This window comes from Colletotrichum destructivum, chromosome 1, assembly GCF_034447905.1.
Source record: "Colletotrichum destructivum chromosome 1, complete sequence".
In the NCBI taxonomy this organism is placed as follows: Eukaryota; Fungi; Ascomycota; class Sordariomycetes; order Glomerellales; family Glomerellaceae; genus Colletotrichum; species Colletotrichum destructivum.
In genome coordinates this window covers 372464-386851 of record NC_085896.1, presented here as the reverse complement: position 1 = coordinate 386851, position 14388 = coordinate 372464, and the positions used below count along the sequence as shown (strand labels likewise).

At 51.7% G+C, this 14388-nt stretch overlaps 7 protein-coding genes across 7 annotated transcripts; 4 read left to right on the top strand and 3 right to left on the bottom strand.

Annotated features, from left to right (window-relative positions):
• Positions 1 to 997: 997 nt before the first annotated feature.
• Positions 998 to 1488, top strand: CDEST_00127 (uncharacterized protein; the record flags this gene model as incomplete). Its single annotated transcript, XM_062916286.1, has 5 exons — positions 998 to 1096; positions 1164 to 1187; positions 1250 to 1345; positions 1403 to 1414; positions 1480 to 1488. 5 exons carry the CDS (start codon positions 998 to 1000, stop codon positions 1486 to 1488), a joined length of 240 nt encoding a protein of 79 aa, XP_062772337.1.
• Positions 1489 to 2181: 693 nt separating this feature from the next.
• CDEST_00126 (Putative EthD domain-containing protein) lies at positions 2182 to 2781 on the top strand. Its single transcript, XM_062916285.1, has one exon. It carries the CDS (start codon positions 2336 to 2338, stop codon positions 2663 to 2665), a length of 330 nt encoding a protein of 109 aa, XP_062772336.1. The 5' UTR covers positions 2182 to 2335; the 3' UTR covers positions 2666 to 2781.
• A 1664-nt stretch (positions 2782 to 4445) lies between these two features.
• Positions 4446 to 5581, bottom strand: CDEST_00125 (uncharacterized protein). The gene has a single exon (XM_062916284.1). It carries the CDS (start codon positions 5560 to 5562, stop codon positions 4564 to 4566), a length of 999 nt encoding a protein of 332 aa, XP_062772335.1. The 5' UTR covers positions 5563 to 5581; the 3' UTR covers positions 4446 to 4563.
• Position 5582: 1 nt separating this feature from the next.
• On the bottom strand, positions 5583 to 6516 carry CDEST_00124 (uncharacterized protein). The gene is made up of 3 exons (XM_062916283.1): positions 6132 to 6516; positions 5870 to 6079; positions 5583 to 5806 (listed from the first exon to the last, which is right to left on the bottom strand). Exons 1-3 carry the CDS (start codon positions 6443 to 6445, stop codon positions 5584 to 5586), a joined length of 747 nt encoding a protein of 248 aa, XP_062772334.1. The 5' UTR covers positions 6446 to 6516; the 3' UTR covers position 5583.
• Positions 6517 to 6940: 424 nt separating this feature from the next.
• Positions 6941 to 7855, top strand: CDEST_00123 (uncharacterized protein). The gene is made up of 4 exons (XM_062916282.1): positions 6941 to 7125; positions 7197 to 7348; positions 7407 to 7523; positions 7581 to 7855. The coding sequence occupies exons 2-4, from the start codon at positions 7291 to 7293 to the stop codon at positions 7829 to 7831; spliced, it is 426 nt and encodes a 141-aa protein (XP_062772333.1). The 5' UTR covers positions 6941 to 7125; positions 7197 to 7290; the 3' UTR covers positions 7832 to 7855.
• Positions 7856 to 10547: 2692 nt separating this feature from the next.
• Positions 10548 to 12969, top strand: CDEST_00122 (Putative heterokaryon incompatibility; the record flags this gene model as incomplete). The annotated part of the gene is made up of 2 exons (XM_062916281.1): positions 10548 to 11019; positions 11078 to 12969. 2 exons carry the CDS (start codon positions 10548 to 10550, stop codon positions 12967 to 12969), a joined length of 2364 nt encoding a protein of 787 aa, XP_062772332.1.
• Positions 12970 to 13077: 108 nt separating this feature from the next.
• CDEST_00121 (uncharacterized protein) lies at positions 13078 to 13888 on the bottom strand. The gene is made up of 2 exons (XM_062916280.1): positions 13347 to 13888; positions 13078 to 13245 (listed from the first exon to the last, which is right to left on the bottom strand). Exon 1 carries the CDS (start codon positions 13878 to 13880, stop codon positions 13401 to 13403), a length of 480 nt encoding a protein of 159 aa, XP_062772331.1. The 5' UTR covers positions 13881 to 13888; the 3' UTR covers positions 13078 to 13245; positions 13347 to 13400.
• Positions 13889 to 14388: the final 500 nt, after the last annotated feature.

Sequence of the window (14388 nt, the reverse complement as noted above, 5' to 3'; positions counted from 1 at the left end):
GTCGAAGTCATAACACACGTATGTACCCAGTCTCGAATCGACTGAAATCCCCGCCGCTGAAAGCCTGGCCAGGGTTTCGACCTTGTCAGCACTACACATAGCAACAGCAAAGGCCGAAACAGAGATTCAAACAAGCAAAACCGTAAGGACGTCTCGTTCGAATGAAATCCGCCGACTAGATGCGTCAGATTTAACCAACTCGGCACTCTTTTGCGTCCTCCCCGATTACTATTCACTCTAATCACCGGGTTTCACCTGGTCGTTCGTCTCATTGCTAAGCCTCTACAGGACAGGGTTATGGGGCCTGGCCAGCGGCCTCGGCGGGCTGCAAAGTCCGATTTCACCGGCCCCGCCCCTTAATGCCTCCGAGAGCGTGGTCCCCGTTTGAATACGACCGCCGCCAAGGCCAGGGGGAGGTCACTGACTAGCCGCCCAAGAAATGCCCACACAATATGAGATGGAGTGGGAACTGGCAGTGAAGTACGATGTAGGGCTAGCCACTCACTGGGCGGTTGTTCTTCATGAGCAACTACACCGGCTCTTCAAGTCAGCGCCGAGTATAACGAGTAGTCTGCTTTTATAAGCTCAACAGCAAGTCACGGTAGTTGCTAGACCTAGGTGTAGTTCCCAGGAAGTGTATATTGAATCAGACTCGCAAGCTACAATAAGCTTAAATCATATGATCAGCACCATTCATTCACCTCTCTCTCAGCAGTCCACTTTTCAGACTTTCAGCTATGGTACCCGGGGCATCTCGAGTATAGTACTCGGATATTGATAGCCCCAAGCGGGGAGTCACACTCGATCAGAGATTAAGGCCAAGACAAGTATGGTTCACTTCTTCGTGATTCTCATGGATATCGCTCAGCCGTATTTAATCGGGATGAGCTCCCCATCGAGAAGAAGGCACATCAGTCCCTCCACTTTCACTTCGTTCCTTCGTCTTGATCCGTCGTCTCACTATTACGTGCATTCATTCTCTCCGGACACAATCGCCATGAAGTTCTTCAGTGTTCTCGCCAGCGTTGCCCTTTTGACACCCGCCGTCCACGGAGCCTGGTGCACATCTTACGGTATTTCGACAAGATTCGCATGCGTAAGTGGGCGTCGGCGCGTACTCTCCTCTTCTGCTGATTAAAACTAACCAACAACTCTAATCACAGGAGAGCGGGAGGTTTCAATTCTGTGTAAGTCAAGACTATGTCAGATGAGGCTGCCATGGGGGTATAGGAATCTTACATGAAGCCAGTGTGACGCGCCCAACTCCCCGGCGGGAGACTACAACGTTTTTCGAGGTGACTGTACTCGTCCCGAAGGAAACACGCGTAACTGTGGTGATGGTGGTGTAAGTTTCCCCTCCTGGTTTACTTCTTACAACAACCTTTGCTGACTTGGTCTCTAGTACGTTTCTTGCGTGAGTACCTCTTCCGGCACAACTGATCCCCCGGTGGTTATGCAGAGCTGACTCAAATGAACTAGTGCCGTTGAACGGGTTATCGCAAAGCAGCTGAGGGCGGGTTATGTGTCAGGCTTACAGAGTCACGAGTGATGGCAGGTCGTGCCAAGGTTAGCTGTATGCAACTGTGTACGAATGATAATCGCTCGATGGCACTGGGGGCTGATGAGATTTTTGGGGTGTTGGTAGGGGTTGCGCGCAGCGTATCCAGTGGCCCCGGTCACCTTTTCAAAGACAGTTTCTCCGGCTGATTTTTCAAGATGCAAAGCCTTACTATCCCATAAGACTCTCGGATGCATACTCGATCTTGTGAGAAATATCGATTCTCTAGTCGACAATGTAAGCATATTCGGGTAATACGGTATGTGGGATGGTAAGCCGGGAACATCCATCATCCCATGATCATTGCATGTTGCTGTCTAAATGCATAAAACGTGGGATGCCGAGGGGCTCCGGGATGATTAGTACGCAAAAATGAAGAAAACCAGACAGATGCTCGCATGAGCACAGGGCACAGGGCCGCCCCCAACGTTATCCACATGTGTTACCCCGTTCGAGGGCGGCAATGCATCTCTATTCGCCCCGGAACGCGCGGACGAGGTGGAAACCCTAAACGAGGACGGTCTGGCATGGTGATGAAATTGGTAAGCAAAGTCTCCGCTGGCCGCAGGCTGGAGTTCATGGTTACGTCAGTGAGGGGAGAGGACATCGTCGACGAGGTATTTATCCCACGGGCGCGTCCCCGGTCGAAGTCTAGATCATGTCATTGTCTCTTCCAACCTCTTGAAGACTTCGACAAAGGATCAACCGCAACTCAACAACACTCTCAAAATACAAGAAACAAGAAACAAAAAAAACATCCACCACAGGACCGCCAAGATGCCTATCACCGTCAGCGTTCTCTACCCCAACGATGCCGACGCCAAGTACGACATCGACTACTACGTCAACCGCCACATGCCCCTGGCCGCTGCCCAGTGGAAGTCCTCGGGCTGCCTGAGCTGGACCGTCACCAAGTACCAGGCGACCCCGGACGGCAAGGAGCCCAAGTTTGCCTTTGCCGGCATCCTCACCTTTGAGAGCCTCGAGGCCGTCCACAAGGCCCTCGGCTCGCCCGAGAGCGCCGCCGTCATGCAAGACGTCCCTAACTACAGCAACAAGGAGCCTGTGTTCCTGATCGGAGAGGATCTTAAGACTACGGCCGCGTAGAGAAATTAACGTCACAGACGACGGAGAATTTTTTCAGACAAGGAACAGGCGGTTATGTATGAATGACAAACTGGTAACCACGGCATTGGGGGAGGGGGAGGGGAAATATCACAATTGAAATTTTGCGTATTACGACTCTGTGTCAGGCAGAGTCGCCATCTCTCGGCCCCTCGCGCGAAGAAACAACGCTTGCCTCGAATGTTGTCTGCATCGTGCGCAACCAAAATCCAATCAGCCATGGGCATTGATTGCTGCACGGCAACCGCATGACAGTTTGAGTCAAGCACTCAACCACACTTCTAGACCAGCGGCACCACCAACACTACACGTCGTGTTCTTGTTGAGTATTGACAAAAAGTCTCTTTTCCCACTGAGAAAATAGGTTGTCATATCTGGTGTTATTTGCCTGCGGCAGAAGACGCTACATTATTCGTGAGCCTTACAAGTGGCTGGTGAAATGCCCCTTTTTTTGTTTGATCTGTCACCTGCCCGCGACCCACTCAAAATATCATTAAAATGTTGCTTGGGGCTGAAGATAATCAACCCAAGTATAAGTTTCAAATGACAGAATGCATTTTGTTTACACAATACCTAAGCAATCAGTCTGTTAGGACATTAATGGAGCTTTGTCATGAAGCTGTACTGTTGTTCCAAGCAGTGCAAAGGTAGTCCGACCAAGAAATAGGATCTTTGTTGCGATATTCGGTCTTCGGCAAGATCTTCAGCTATGATCCACCAGACCCACTAGCGCATATGTTGGACAAGATCGAAACATGGACAATCTCAACAACAAGGCTGTAAGGGAGTTCAAGAGACGAGTTGGCAATATTTCCCCCTGTGTCTTCCAGAATATCCATTATACCTGTACTAGTAGGCTAGACCAATGACATTAACCTTGCCCCTGGGCACTTGCCCAAACCTGAGTGTATTCACGATGTGATATGAGATCGCTCGTGGGAACACAGCGATCAACAGGAGAGGATGCTGCCAACTGACGTTGTTTCCTGGAGTTTATGATAGAATGCCACGTATTACGGAAGGCTGCAACTCGGATCTAAATTTCAGCAGGGCCGCCGCCCAGCAACTGGTGATGTGCGAAACGTGATTCAAAAGTGTCTTCGTGCAAGACTTGACGCTTTTGGATGTGCATCAGCTATGACTTGACACGGGGTGGGTCGACTTACGGTGCAAATGCTGCAGTATGCTCGTTTTCATTGGCCTGGCGACTTGACATCCATGTTGCAGACATGCTCCCAGTTTGATAACAAGAGCTTTGCTAATCGGGCCTCGTCATTTGGCTGCTTGGGCTGCGTCTCTCAGGTTGTCTATCCTTCAGATTCTCTCCATTTCCGTTATCGTCTCTGTCCTCGTCTCTTATCGCTGTTTTTTTAACCGCTCATTTCTCAAGTGGACCACAGCCCAATCACCTTATCTATTTCATACTGATGCGGAGTGACTGGCCATAAGAGGCTTGCTTTGTAGCTAACATACCAGTTTTCGCACTTTTTAGGCAAATCATAGCGCTTTTCATCAAATCACATCTCACGTGGCTCGGGCATTGTTTCTTCGGTCAACCTGTGGAGGATTTTGAGGTCAATTCGTGTGTATTGATCAAGAATCCCCTCCTGTAATTAGGTGGCCAGATGCATCCAAAATGCTTCTGACATTTGCCTGCTATTGCCGCGTTAAAGCCGCTTTCGTCGTGTCACAAGCAAGACCTGTCTGTGGTCACCACAACAAAACCAATGCTTCACATAATACATCTCGCAGCAGCATTCATGCGGAACATGTTCTTACATTCTAGCATCCAAGACGTTGCAATTTGAGATGTTCAATCCAGCATTCAACCAACAACTCCCCTTGACCAAAGCTCAAATGTCTCCACCAAAATCTGCAAGCTACCATTCAAAATCAAGATCGTCCAGTCTGTTGGTTGAGTCCATATCCGTCAAGACCTCCATCGTGATTTCGATATCCAGAAGTGGCCGGCCATCTTTGACGGCTTTTGCGATGCCGTTGCGGATGGCAAGTTCGAGGTTCGCCTTCATTCTGCTGAACTTCTCGTCGCGCCCATTCGGAACATGATACTCTGCGTTGATTCCAGGTGCCTTGACAAGAAATTGAAGCCCTGTCACGTGGGAGTCTCCCAGGTTCACCGGAATCTCTTCCTGCAGCTCCGACAAGGTCTTACTCCTGAAGCTGCCTTTGGGTATCCACGGTCTGCTCAGATGCTCAGGGTACCAAGTGATTATCTGGTACGTGATCTCAACCTGCGGCGTTTGAGATGGGCCTTTGCCTTTCTGCATTGCACTTGCAGCATGTGCAGACTCGTCTTGCCTCTTGTGCTCACTTTCGACAATGACTGCCGGAGCAGTCTTGTCCGTCAGAGGAGCCATGGTGGAGCGTGTTTCTGTAGGCTCCCTCGCCGGGGTACCTCGCGGAGTTGACCTCAAGCTCGCGGCCGGGGTATTTTTGACGAGCTCAAATGCAGCTTCTGTCAGATGCATTCTTGCCTTATCAGTCGATGAACTCGCAAATTCTTCATCGGTGACGTCTTCAACAGAAGGCATTGGAGGAGCCGATGGGTCGAGGCGGTTTCGTGGTGCATCACCACCAGCTGCCGCATCATCCTCTGCAAACTCGACATCGTCCGAAGTCGCTGGCCCATTGTATTCATCCCATGAAATATATGGGGATTGCCTGCGTTGCTTTCTTTTCCGAGGCGATGCACGGCTGGAGTGCACAACTGCAGGTCTTTTTCTGCCTCTAGACGACGACGACGACGACTTGGTGAAGGCAGATGCGCCATCGTTCGTCCCGGAACTCTGCGTCAATGGTCCCATGTTCGCTTCTGGAGCGAGGCTGCACGTGTTCTGATTTTGTTGATTCAACGGCATGACGACAAATAAGTGCTGGCCCTATCGTTTGTTAGCCAATGCAACCATACAACTGGGGGGTGGACACGCCTCTCTAATTGTTCGAACCGCTCCGTCTATTCCGGGGCTTTCGGGTACGCGATAAGGATCCTTGCTTGCCTCTCGATCACCTGTCCCATGTGGTCGAGTATCGTTGGAAGCAAGCTGAGGCACACCCTCATCGGTGGTGCCATGTTGGGCGGTGAAGCTAGCAACTGTGACCGACCTGTGTGGAGCGACTTAGCAAGAGTCCCAAGCAGTGTTTCAATGATTGCATGCAATGCCATACCTGCGACTTTCGGGGATCTCGTCGCCATTGTGAGATGGGTCCCCGTCGCTGACAGGGTCAACCTCTATCGGATTGTCATGGCTCAGTCCCCTTCCAGCTAGTGTGTCCTCAGCTGTGCTGTCCTTGTTGTCTTTGTTCTTTCGGTATTTGGCGTTGCGGAAGTGCTGGAGGTTCATACGCCAGAACAACTGCCGAATGGTTTGTTTAATACTGCGGGGACTGTTATCACAAAGACTCTCCAGCGTAGGTCGACCTGACTTACAGTGCATGGTCAGTCGAGTACTTCAGTCTGTTAAAGCGATCAGAAGTCTCATCATCCGGCCAAAAATGGCGTCCCATGCCGTCTCGCTCGAGGAAGGCGTTCGTCATCTCCGTCAGTGCGGCCTGTTGTTTTGTGGACTTCCAGTCAATGAGACTATTGCCCTCCATGCCCTTGCTACTGGTAAAAGAGGCCCGGAAGTATCGCATGGTTTCGTGTAACTTTTTACATCTTGGTAGGGTTTGGTCGCAGTAGTCGATATTTTGTCGAAGGATGGTGATGCTCGGAATCTCCGATGTGTTGAGGATTGCTGTCATGATTCTGCTGGTATTCGTCTCGGGGGACAACTTGATGAGGAAGCTGATGAAAGATGAATAGCATGGGAACAGCAAGCCGTTTTTAAAAAAAAGGGCGAGGGAGGAGGGTGTCAACTCCTATCTGTCGAAACTCCCTCCCACGCCTAGTCCATCCTGATGAACAGTCCCGGCTCTCAGCTTGCATGGGCAACGTTGGATCTTGCTCCAACAGGTGGAGTCCGGGATGGGCGGAAGCCACACCGGTTGGTTCCCATAACGTCCTTCTAACCGGATTGAGCCTCCATCCCAGGAGGATAACTTACATCGACTCATTATGCTCAGCGGAAGACCCTGGGAAACCTGATTATGCCTTCTAGGGGTGGTTGCAGTAGGTCCTTAATATAGCCACAGTATTGAATATGATGATTTGGGAAGGGGAAAAAGAAACTCCTCGAGAAGTCCCCTCGCGCGGAGCGAGAAAGTGGAAAAACCCCAGCAGAACTTGGGGGGCGGAGAGAAAAGTTGGTTAGACGCGTGCGTGACGCTTTCATTCCCTCAAGCAACTCCAAGCTGCCACAGGCTGTTTTGGAAAGAGGCGGAGCTCACTTCTGAAAGTCGACACACAACTTCTGAACCCATTTCTCCAGTCACAATGACCAGTCTTGCTATTACCCGCGATATTGTTGCGTCTAGGACTCCTGGTACGTGACTTTGTTTACTCTCACTGCAATCCTCGACATAGGCCGATACAGAGAACTGATGAAATAAACAGACACATCAAGTTCGCGAGAACGACACGAAACGCACCCTCAGCCCATGGCGCGACAACCCTCTCCGTATCCAGCAGAAGAGAAAGTTTTCTACAAATGACCAGATGGAGCGTATCACGAATGGCACCGAAGCTCAGTCCTGAGGATCAGCAAAGTACGTTTCATCTCGTTGCCTCATTGTCATCCATACAAATACACTGATACAAGACTAGAACTCGATAAGTGTGACACCGAACTCTCCATTACCAGCAGGAGAGAAAGTGTTCTACAAAGGGCCAGATGGAGCGCATCACGAATGGCACAAAAGCTCAGTCCTGAGAATCAACAAAGTAACTTCCATTCCATTGTCCATTGTCATCCATCCACACACACTGACACAAGACTAGAACTCGATCAGCGTGACGCCGGCCCGAAAATGAACCGATTCGATGCGAGACATGGCAGAAGTTCCGACGATGTTGCTGGAAAGATGTCAGGGAGAACATGGCGTTCTGTATCCTTCAACAGGAGGCAGCTTTTTCGGTGGTTGGAGGTTATCCCCATGTATGGGCCGTTCCTCCGCGCAGCCAGCCAGGTTTTGATAGATGATACAGACGTTGTAACTGAGCCGATAATTACAGAATTGACGCTTCGGTGACCGAGGCGGTATGCATAATTCCCCCATTCATGATCCGATGATCAGCGGTGAAGACCCAATCTGATGCCTCGTGACGGTCACCGAGACGTTCTGCCCTCAGGCACATACTGATTCTCTGAAATGCCAGTTGTCCGAGGAACGAGATCCTTCTCGGGAGTTCCATGGTGTGGGTTGTGCCGCGAACAAGCACCCCAACAGGGATCGAACATGCGGTGTGTATCATGTTGGCTTCGACAGCCACCAACGCACCGCAGAGGAACCTCAGCGGGAAATGATCAGAAATGAGCGGCTGCTGTGCCGCTCGCTTGCTTCACGGAAGTGACGCAAGCCGCATGCAATGTCTGACTCGCACAGTCTTGCTGGGAAAACATCCTGTGCATCCTGAGCTGCTCCAGTGTCAGTCAGGGGAGGCGGCTGCTTCCCAGCTTTTGCCCTTGCTCTTGGTCCTAGCATGGCGTCTTTGGAAACCATCCAAATTTCCGCCTTGTTTGTATCCCGTGGCGGTGTGTACACGTTTAGGCATCCGTACAGCATGACAATCGAGAAACCGGAAATGCCGCCCAGGATCATGTACGCCATAACATGAGACGTTTCGTTGCAGGGCGACTTGTTGGATGAGCTTCCACTTGGCAGGCAGGGAATCTCGTCTATCCAGACGGTTGCCCCCCTGGCATTCGCAGATATGGCAGTGCAATCTCTATCCGTGTCACGTCATCGCGAACGCTCCATGGCCCAAAGCAAGTGGTCAAGTCCAAGCCGTGCTGTCCGACGGCCTTTTCTAATGTGCTGTGTCCAAGGCGCCCCCTCCCCCCCGTCCCCAAGAGCTGAGATAGACAAGCCTCATTATGACTTATCGCCGTTCCTGCATGCTCGCCAAGTCACATAAAGGAGCGTCTCCTGTACATTGACATCGCGCAACACGGCATCTATCCCCGTAGCTAGAGACCTCTTTCCCGCCATGCCGCGTCCGCGGGGGGCCATCTCAGTCTGACTACAGGCGCTGCGTTCGTCTGCGACTCCAGCTTTTTTCGTTTCTCTGCGGCCGTCGGACGCCTCCGTCATCAACATCCTCCAGGCACAGAATAATCTCAATACCTAAACGGACTTAGGCCAGTTCTCATCCTGTAGTGGTGAATCGTTGGGAATGCCTGTCGCTACCCGGCTATTTTGATCTCCCAAGGGTGGCATCTGCTGGGCAATCTCATGGTAGCATGTGGCTGTCATGTCCAACTGCCTCCCGATAAGTTGGAAATTATGTCGTCAAGGAGGAGTCTGAGCTTTTCTCGAAGCATCGCGCAGTTCTGGGTTGGAGAGTCCGGATTTGTAAGATACAAGCACGTGGGCTTTTCGGGACACGGAATTCTCGGCGGGCACAATTGGCAGAAGAAGACTGGCAAACGTCGCGTCGCGTTATCTGGCCGAGTATGGTCGATTGCCCGGCTCTGAACCGCCGTACGAAGATGGCTAGATGAGGTGTTCGGTGGCTTGGAGAACGGAGGTAGGGGTGGCGTTGACAAGGGGGAGGCGCTTGGGGCGGTTGGAGGGGCTTGTTGAAGGCCCCCCTCCCTGGTTCAAGTGTAAGATCCCAGACCAACAGCAACTTGTGGTTCTGCGAGATTCTTCACAGGTGCGATTCTGGCAATGGTTGGGCTTTTGACAATCCCATTTGCGTCGAGGGACAGAGGAGAGAGAGCGTCTGGGGTAAACCTGCACCGCAAAACCAGCAAAGTTGCAATAGCCGGGTTTCGTTTTCGTTTTCGACCCCTCGTTGTTGCATCAAGGTTAAGATTGTGTACAATAGGAGCCGCCCAGGGGGGTCGAGCCCCGTTCTTCCGTCCATTCACAGTTGCTTCCGTTGCTCATGTCAACATGTTCAACGTGTGGGAGAAAATCACATCAGACTAACACTAACCCAGTGAGTTCACCATCAGTGGGCCAATTGTACTACACTACGTCCTCCATGTTAGGCAGGCAGGGGATTTAGCCGCGAACTTGTGAACGTCCCCCGGCCTCAAGACCCGGTGTGTGACAAACCGTGTCAGCATAATCAGGACGCTCACTGGCAGAGTTACAGTGTTGATTGACCTATAATAATAACCAAAGTGATATTTAATGACTAATCTGAAGATCAACGTAGGCTTTCTTTAAGCTGCAAGGAAACAAACCAGAACTAGAACTTGTAGGGCTTTGATGCAGCTTTCACCGAAGATCATGTTGGTATATTGTGATGATGGCGCAAAAGTGGATCCACAATTGCAGTGCGGCAATTGCGGCTTATATAGGGTATCTGTCTGTACCCGTCACGACAAATATGTTGGCCACTCAGTCTGATGCCGGAGGATATAGCTATTTTTGGTGACTATTTCTGATGCTCGTTCGACAGACCATCTCTCACGACGAGGCAATAACATTCGAGAAGGAGCTTGGTACTTACAACAGGCAGCGGGCCGTTATCGCTCCGCTTGCAGATATAGGAGGGACTACATGGGCTCCTCTGCGAATACATAAGCACCGTTCTCCCCGATTCGTTCCAACCCGCCGAATTCTCTATCAGCCTGCATCGAAGTGCTGCAACTGTTTTTTTTAGTGTGCCTGCTCTCAAACATTCCTTCTGTCGACTCCGCGCGCAATATCTTTGTGTTTATTGGAGGATAAGGTTGAAAGGAAACAGGAACAGCACGCACCATTTCAACTTCAACTTCACACGCAACAAGACATGGATTTCGAGCAGCCTCAGGAGCCTGGTTCTCAAATCTTTGCACAATTTTGCGAACAGTGCTCTGTTGTTGTTTTTGAAGACAGCGCCGATGAGTTTTCCGAAGGCACGAACTGGAACAATGAGCCAACTCTGCGGCATTCTCGAGAGGGAGGTAGGATAGTCACCCTGGAGCACATGCGCTATTATTGGAAAGACACGCTGCCCGACTTGCCCCGAATGGCTGAATCCTCCAGGACTGGGTGCAGTATGTGTGGCTTCATTCGGGAAGAGCTTCTCCGACGAAACGTAAGCTACGAGGGCGACGTCTTCGTCAAAGGGGGATACCTATGGGGCGGACAAGGCGATGCAATGGACGTCTCCTCTACAGACCCTGGCTTGGCTTTCTGGAGGTGTGAGGTTTACAAGGCCGTGAGAGGAACCCGCGAGAACCAAGTTGCAGTTCTTAATTTCGACATCGAGACTAGCAACAGTAAGTACATCATCACCTTTACTCCGCTATAATTCGACCGCTAACAACTCTGCGGAAGATGACTTGCTCCAATGGCTGAGGTTGGACGAGAAGTGCGCCTCAGAGCCCTTGGACCCGGGCAATGTCGAATGGCTCCAGTCAGAGCTCCGGAGCTGCGAGGATGATTGCGGCCACGCCAAACCAGCATCTTCATTCCTGCCCACCAGGCTGATCGATGTAGGCCAGATCGAGAAGGACATCCCTCGACTCGTCGTCACAGACGACTTGCTCAACTCACGCACGGTCGACGATGTGGAGTATGCGGCACTGAGTTATTGTTGGGGACCCAAAGAAGACGCTCTACGGCAAACCAAAACCACCAAAGACACCATATCAACCCACTACCAAGGAATGCCGCTTAGCTCCTTGAGCCCTGTCGTGCGGGACACCGTCAAGGTCTGCAGGGCGCTCGATATTCGATACCTCTGGGTTGACGCTCTTTGCATCGTTCAAGGAGACAAGGCAGATTGGGACCGAGAGAGTCAGATGATGGGCCAGGTCTACTATTCTTGCTCCGTGGCCATCTGCCCCGTTTCTTCTCGGTCGTGTCTCGAAGGCTATCTCGGAGCACGGCCCCGAGGTCTCGAAGTCGATTTCCAATCATCGCGCCACCAGCATATCAGGGGAACCTACAGGCTCGTTCCCTCTTCTACCGATGTTGACGAGGATAGAATGGGCTATCCCCGTCCAGGTCCACCACTGTATTTGGATCTCAACCGCTCCTCGTGGGACCACAGGGGCTGGACATTCCAAGAACTGGTCCTCTCACCCCGCATGATCATTTTCGGACCTTTCATGGCCCATTTTGTCTGCGAAACCAAGACAAAGTCAGAGAACGGGGGCGTTGGCACCGATCAAGTGCATGGCCCACTGCGGTCCGCGATAAACCAAGCCCTCGGAGAGGGATTTGACGAGATGGATCGCTCGGCGAAGAGTATGCGAGAGGTGTACCGGCAATGGACCTATGTGGGCGAGGTCCAGAGGAGGATCTGGACGTACCGTACCGACATCTTTCCCGGGCTTTCTGGTCTCGCCCAGGCCTTCGCAGCGATTACCGGCGACACATATCTTGCAGGCTTATGGAAAAACAACCTCCATCATCAACTGGTTTGGGAGATGGCACGGCCGTTACCCGGCGACTTGGCCTCACTGGTGGACAGCTTGCAGCATGCAGACCCCTACATCGCGCCCTCGTGGAGCTGGGCGTCGCGGACATCATATCACGAGCATTTGCCTGACTGGTCGTTCGCAGTTTCGAGCGAGGTTGAAGAGATGACCTCCGCGGCGGGCGAGAAAGAAAAGGCGTACTTTCTATGCGCCGAGCTGCCAAGTCACGTCCGCTCCGAGTTTGCCCTTATAGACTACCGCATGGACCTCCAAGGAAACAACCTCTTCGGACCTCTCCACAGAGCTTTCCTTCACATCAAGGGCAGAATGTGCCCGTTCCCTTCGAACGTTAGAAGGGAGGCCCTGGGGCCCAGCGGTGACTGTCGTCCGTCATACGGGAAGTTTTCGGACGGGATCGGGACTTGCATGCTGGACTGGGGCGTCGGCGAGACATCGGTTCAGACGCCAGAGAGCATGCGATTGTTTTTGGTATCGAGCTGTTGCTCGGCAACGTTGGAGTGGAGGAGAGCGAAGTGGTTTGCGGACTGTGACGATGAAGACTTCGACGACTGGATGCCGAGTGACGCGGAGGTAGGCGGAAGTTCATTTCCCGACGGCTATGAGAGCATCGAGACGTGCCGATACTGCGCGGATCCAAAACACAAGCGGACTGGCTGGGGTCTCGTCGTTCATCCCACGGAAGAGTCCAGATCGTACGTGCGAGTCGGAGCGTTTGTCTTTTTCGCACATAAAGGGGGCATGGATCTCTTCAAGAATGAGGCGGAGGAGATCATACTCGTGTAGCCTCACTCCCGCCTTTATCTCAATGGACTCTGTTGTTAAGGTAGCAGCTGGTCGAAATGTTCCCAAAGTTCTCGAACACATCAAGATGAGACTGGGCGCTTTCAAAATGGTATAGTAAGGGCAAGTTTGCCTACCATTATGTGGACATTGAACTGTGAACATTGGGTCATATTCAATCAAATGGATCTTGAGCACCCTTTTAGGAACGAGAATATTGATATAGTCGGCCCACGTGGTCAACGAACACCGAATGGGGCGATAAGTACGCCATTGTACCTGTTTCCCACAAGGTCAGAGTCATCGTTCATCTCAAGCTTGTCCACACTTAGTGCCAGGCCTGTCTAGGTAACTAGCAAGTAATTGGGTGAATTACTCACATCCAAAAGCGAGGTCGACTTTAATTTTGCAGATTGGCCAGAGCAACGTCCCAGCTACAGGCAAGTGAGAGGGCTTGACTTGCCCTTGTGATGCACTTGGCATTGTGTCGTGGAAAACCACCACTCCAACACACCGCAAAGCTCAACTTGGAACCAACAGCATACAACTTGCCTCGGTCCCGGTGCTGATACTTCCAAAACAGACACGAACGGGAGGTGATATCGTTTGGAGAAGCCGAGCCATAACGTTTGCAGACCGCTAGCTTGAAGTGGCTTCTCAAGGCAATTCAACCGAACTTGTCCAGCCGTGGAGTGGGTGCCGTTTGTGTACCGCAGCAACAAGCCGGTGATTCTTTGGGCGCCTAGAAGAAGAACTCGACATGGGATGATCAAGTCCAGATGGGACAGGCTGACACAAGAATAGAAGTAGTAATCAAGGAGAAACGACCTGGGATAGTGGGACAGCGGTTCCCGCAAGCCAAGCAGGTGGCTAGAGGGAAGAAGAGGAGATGGCTCAGGCGTCTCTATAGCCATATGGCGCACCCCCAACGGAGAGCTCTGGAAAATTAGTCGGTTGCCTCTGTCTGTAGTGGAGGGCGGAGAATCGCTCCAAAGCAGGGTTGGTGGTGGATCTGAGGACTGTTTCTTGGGCTGCGGGCCGAAGAGAAGAACGCGATCTTTTAGTCGTCCTCAACTGGAGAAAGGTTTAGATTCTCATACAAGTCAGCCGGCACGTAAGAAAAGTACTCACTATCAAGGCAAAACTTCGCTTGTCGCCCTGTTTCCAGATTTGGCGTATCCTCTCCCCCTTTTCCATCGGAAAGAAATACCATCGTCTTGGCCTTGGTACATTGTGTTGTCGCCCTCTTCGGCATGGGCGTGCAAGGCCCTCATACGCAGGTTCCAGAAGAGCGAGTATGCGGAAATATCTGGCTCGTTATACGGTAGCACCGACATGATCTGTGGGCAGGCCCGCTGTAGTAGGGCCGAATCAATCGAGAATATTCGCACGTCTTGTGATGGAAGCACAGCCCACAGGGTC